Genomic DNA, 5,481 nt, shown 5'->3' with positions numbered 1-5,481 from the left:
CCAAACGCGAGACCCTACGACACAGAGTTCAGCTGACGGCGCCCCTGCAACCCTCAAAAGAAAGCCATACATTTCCAGGTCACGAGTGAATTTAACAACTCTCTGGAGGGAGAACGTACAGAGTGCAGCGGGGGCTCCGAGGCCTGGGGTGCAGCTTTGTGGACACACTCCCGTGGCTTTTTCGGGGCACGTGCCAATGCCAACGAGGCCGCGGCTTTCGCCGAAAGCTTCGGCCGAGGCTTTCACAGCCGAAAGCGCTTTTGGAGCGTGGTGGTTAAGTAGGAAAATGCCACCTGGAAAAGGATTTGGGCTGTTTCTTGCTCTCTTTTGGTTTTGGTTTGGTTTTGGTTTTTTTGGGGGGGGGTGTGAGAGGAGCTGTTTGGAAGGAGCCAAGTGGAGGAGGGAGAGCACCGTGAATTTTCTAGCAAGTATTGCACCTCTAATACTTGGGAAAAAAAGAAGTCAATACAGAATTTCGAGCTGTTGCATGCAGCTTTGCCTCCTCTCGTTAAAAGTACACACCATTTACGTAACGTCTCTCTTTTTTAAACATAACTTTTTTTTTTTTACACTTTTTCTTTTTTTTTTTTTCTATTGTTTTAACGTTACACAATTCTAAAGTAGTAGTAGTAGTAGTAGTAGTAGTAGTATACCCTCCTCTGGTTTTATTACCAAACAACAAGTATGCAGTTACCAAAAGTTACAGAAGGATTCCGTTTATACAATCAATACATTGGGTTAAAAATATTCTATTGTATATTTTTCCTCTCCATATGGACACCGTGTCTAGTCCCACTTTTCATTATGCTGCCGGCTGAGTACTGAGTACGGGTACTTTTTAAGTATTGAGGTGTATACAAGGCTCTCACTTTGTAACCTGTAGCATATAAATGCGACAAAGCATGTTAAAAAGTTTTCCATTGTCATCAAATATCAAATCATCGAGGCAATGAGAAAGGGCACGTTAATAACATCGAGCTCCTTACCTGCTGGAGACACTGAAATCCATCACCACAGCACTCTAAGGTGGGCCGAGTTCCCCTACCTGCCCTGGGCGTCCCCTGAAGGCCACCTGTGCTATGGACAGCACCAACTCTACGTCCATAAGGCTGGGGGGGAACCCTTTGTAAGGGTCTGGCCAGCTGGGAATTCACTAGGGATGCGAATTTGAGCTGGGAGCGAGGTGTGAAAATCAGAGACAAGGTGACAAATCTTTGGCGGGAGAAAAGCTCTGAAGGGGCTAGAAATTTGAAGATGTGATGATAGACGTTTCAGGTGTCTACATCTACTTTATAATTGTTAAGAGATAAAAGCCACGGGGGGTGAAATCTTTATGCAGATCCGCGGGACTCTGTTCCGCGCCAGCCAATCCCGAGCTGGATGTTCCCACACAAACCAGCCCTTGTTTGCACGCCTTTCTCGGGTTCCTCTGATAAAGATTTCATGCCACGTCAATTTGCTGCGGCAGAGCTATGCAGGGTGGGGCCTCCCACTGCCAAACCGGGCCGTGCCACACGGGAACAAGTTGCCTGCGGAGAGCAGCTGCCACGAGGGCCACCCTGCCAGCACCAGGGCGGGCACAGCGTGTCCCGTGCCACACCTGAGGACACTCTGCATGGCTCTGAGCAGCAGGTGAGGGGATGGAACACACACAAAGCTACGAATTCCCTCTCTGAGGAGCCTCTGGGGATGGTTTTCCTCCCTCACCTCTACCAGAACAACCTGCCCGGAGGGGGTGGGGGGCACAGCTGAAGGCACAGGCGAACCAAAGCGGGTCGTGCCATCGGTTCCAACTGATCCGGAGCAGCGGAACGCTCCGACGGGGAGCTGGCCTGGGAGCCAAACCTCTGCCCTCTGCCCTGGGGGTCCTCCTCCACGCTCCAAGTGTCTCAGGCTCTGCTGAGGAGGCTCCTGCCCTCCACACCCCTGACCTGCCCAAATCCGCCCTGCTGAGGCGCAGGGAGGGAGCCCTGGACCCCCTGGGAGGTTTGTGTGTGTTCCACCCACAGTTACTGTTAAACCCCACGGAGGTTCCACCTCGGGGCGACCACGAAGGGAGCTGAAAGTGCCAAGGTCAGCAACACCCCCAATTTACCCCTCCCAGGAGCCCAACCATCCGCAGGACAAACCAAACACATCCTGCTCCCTGTCTCCCCTGGGTACAGAACGCTTCCATGGATTACAAGCAATGCCATAACAGAGATGTTCCCCATGGAAGCGCCGTTGGGAAGGACAACCTTTCAGTCCCTTCTTTTCCGTTTCGAATCCTATGGGTAAACCAGGATTAGGTAAAAGGAGAAAAAGCTTTGCTCTTACCCCATTCCACCGCGTCCTCCTCCCCGCCCACCTCTGCTCATGCCTCCTCGATCATATCCCCCTCGTCCCCTGCCCCGGCTATCGGGGCCGCTCAGATTCCGGGTCTCTCCTGGGCCGGAGAAGCCTCCGGATTCCTGCCCGTACATGTTCATGCTGCTGGGATGGTCCTGGCGGAACGAGCCTGGGGAAGTGTGGGACACACACACGTCAGGGACATGCAGCCCTTCCAGCTGCCCTCAGCCCCAAGGGCAGCACCACAGGGACTGAGGCTGGAGAAGCCCTCTGAGGTCATCAAACCCAACTGTTCCCCCACCACTGACCCACGTTCCCGAGGGACACATCCACATGGATTTAACTCCCTCCAGGGATGGGGACTCTACCCCTGCCCTGGGCAGCTGTGCCAGGCCTGATCACCCCTTCCTTGAAGGAATTTTCCCAAATATCCAATCTAAACCTTCCCTGGCACAGCTGGAGGCTGTTTCCTCTCATCCCATCCCTCGTTCCCTGGGAGCAGAGCCCGACCCACCCCCGGCTCCCCCCTCCTGTCAGGGAGTTGCAGAGCCAGAAGATCCCCCCTGAGCCTCCTTTTCTCCAGGCTGAGCCCCCCCAGCTCCTCACCCACCTCCTCATCCCAAACACTTCGTGCTCTGTATTTCCAGGGGATTATCCCAACCTGCCACCGCTGCGGCAGGAAAGGACAAACCCCAGGGACAACCCTTCAACACAGCTCCGAGTTTCAGCCCCAGAACAACCCCAGGGCCGCCCCTGAGGGCTCCCACTCACTCTGCTGGCCGTAGCTGCTGCTCTGCTGGCTGTACTGGCTGGGGGCCTGGCTGTAGGATGCGCTGGGAGGGGGGTAGCTGGTGGGAGGGGGTTGCTGCCCGTAGCTGCTCTGCTGCCCATAACTGCTCTGCTGGCCGTAGGAGCTCTGCTGCCCGTAGCTGCTCTGCTGGGAGTAAGTGCTCTGGTCGTAACTGCTTGGCTGTGTGGAGGAATAGCTGGAAGAGAAAAGCACGGGAAAGGCGGGAATGACGAGGCAGTTCCCCGGCGGGGCGCGTGAGGCTGGAAGGCAACGCGGTCACGAGCCATATGTAGGGTTGTAAATCATTTTAAAGGCTGGAGTCACCCTATGGAGGCCAGGCTGGAGGGCTGTAAAAGCAACATCCATGTGAGCAGTCCTAGCTTAGTCATACCTTTAGGAAAAGGCACGAGTGACAGGGCAAAACTCAGTGGCAGCAGAGCTAACAGGCTCCCCTCCTGAATTATTTTCGGCTGCTGGATAATAAAAGTTCCCCTCAGGCAGCTCAGGCTTTGAGGATTTCCAAATGTACCTTTTAGAAGTCACACCAAAGACACCTGAGGGGAGAGGGGAGCTCCTGGGCCAGCTGTGTGTGTGCAAGGAGGCAGCAAAAGGTCACTGCAACACACCCCAGGAAAATCCCGACAATTCTCAATTCTGACAATTAAAAAACGTAGGAAATCCCTTAAAACGTTTGTCACCATTTTCAGCTGTGCACACAGAGACACTTCCACACTCAACCTTCGGCTTCCTCCTCACAACAAGAGGCACAGCTCCTCCTCCCAGGACACCAAAACACCTTTTTTCCATGCCTTTTGATTCAAACCCCTCAGGAAAAGGCCTCTCCCCGAGCGTTCCCGAGCCCGTGGAAGGGTTACCTGGTCGGGGGGTAGGAGGGAGGAGCGGTGACGGGCTGCATGGGGTAGCTGGCAGGCACCTGGGGGTAGCTGTAGTTGCTCTGCCCGTAGCCCAGGCTGGGCTGGCTGTAGCCTGTCGTGCTGGACTGGGGCTGGCTGGTCTCTGCTGGTTTGCTGCCATCCTGGGGTCTGGGGACAAAGATGGAACAATGTCAGTGCCCAGCTCCACACCTGGAAGCAGCAAAGGGCTCAGATCCCCCCCTGTTTTTGGGCTGGCTGTGATGGGTGGCAGCTGCTCTGGCAGCAGTATATAAAATAATATACAATAATATATAATAATACATAATAAACATGATTTTGGCACTCAGTGACCGGGTATTTGCACACCCCAGGAAAGGCCCAGGCAGTGCCCTGAACAGAGAGCACGGAGCACCATGGATCGTGTCCATCCCACAGCCCAGGCAGTCAGAGCTCAGACTTGGCTCTGGGGCTGAGGGGAGGGTGTGGAATGCCAGGAAGGCGGTTGGCAGCACTGCCCTGTGCTCCAGCTGGTTCTGCACAGCCCTGGGAAAGCAGGAGCTGAGAGCAGCCAGCAAGGCAGGCCCTGAAATGCCCCATTGTTTGGGTGAGAACTCAGCTCACGCAGACATTGCCTCACGTACCTTATCCCGTGGAAGGGAAAGGACACTGGGGTTGGACTGGGTGACCTTTAAAGGTCCCTTCCAACCCACACCACGCTGTGATTCTGTGTGCAGGATTAACTCCCAAGGCCTGAAATTAGAGAAACCTTTGCATGTGATTCCCAAGGCCCCTTCTGTGTGTCCCACAGTTTAACAGCGTGTGGATGTGGCACTTGGGGACATGGGTCACTGGTGGCCTTGGCAGTGCTGGGGGAATGGCCAGACTTGATTTCAGAGGGCTTTTGCAACCTAAATGATTCCATGAGTCTGTAATTTCTAAGTGTTTCTCAGAGTGAAGCTACTTTTGCTGTAAAAGCTGGGAAAAATTTTTTTACAATGTCAGGATTCACCCTGAGAATTCCCATCCCTTTGAAGTGTGACCTGCCAGAGCTGTGCCAGGCTCTGCCTCTCCTCACCACAGTGCTTGCTACAAACACCAGCTAAGGGACTGCATCAGCTTTTCCTCACTATTCAACAGGTTCCCATTAATTTTTCACATCCTCTGAGCAAACAGTTCCAACAAAATACCTGACAGGCAGTGCTCAGATGGGAGAGGTTTAAAAGGGAAACGCTTTGCAGTGTGAGCATCCCCCCAGCATCCTGCCTGACCCCGGGGCTGTTTTTGGCTCTGCTGTGTGAGCTGAGAGCCTGGTTTGTGTGTGTGGCTGTTCCCTCATCCCCCAGGAACGGCTCTGACTCACAGAGCTGGAGCTCAGCCCTCCCACGCCGCTCCCCTGGCAGCGGGAATGGCGCTCGGGGAGATGGGCAGGGAGCAGGAGCTGCAGGGGGGAACTGGGGGTGAGCACAGCACAGGGAGGAGGAGGAGGAG

The 5,481-nt window shown here is 54.5% G+C and overlaps 1 protein-coding gene across 1 annotated transcript in view; it reads right to left on the bottom strand.

Moving 5' to 3' along the window:
• The window catches only part of EWSR1 (EWS RNA binding protein 1), a 22,816-nt gene that overhangs the window by 3,904 nt on the left and 13,431 nt on the right, over window positions 1-5,481 (bottom strand). Inside the window, exons 6-9 of the mRNA XM_029964899.1 lie at window positions 3,994-4,161; window positions 3,100-3,314; window positions 2,315-2,497; window positions 1,925-1,960 (exon numbers count right to left, since the gene is read on the bottom strand). Of these exons, the coding sequence (XP_029820759.1) occupies window positions 1,925-1,960; window positions 2,315-2,497; window positions 3,100-3,314; window positions 3,994-4,161 (602 nt within the window). The remainder of the gene's footprint in view (window positions 1-1,924; window positions 1,961-2,314; window positions 2,498-3,099; window positions 3,315-3,993; window positions 4,162-5,481) is intronic.

This window comes from Manacus vitellinus, unplaced genomic scaffold, assembly GCF_001715985.3.
Source record: "Manacus vitellinus isolate BGI_N305 unplaced genomic scaffold, ASM171598v3 scaffold_84_pilon, whole genome shotgun sequence".
NCBI classification, from domain to species: domain Eukaryota; kingdom Metazoa; phylum Chordata; class Aves; order Passeriformes; family Pipridae; genus Manacus; species Manacus vitellinus.
The sequence above is the reverse complement of the archived record's forward strand: the minus strand, read 5'-3'. Positions and strand labels throughout refer to the sequence as shown.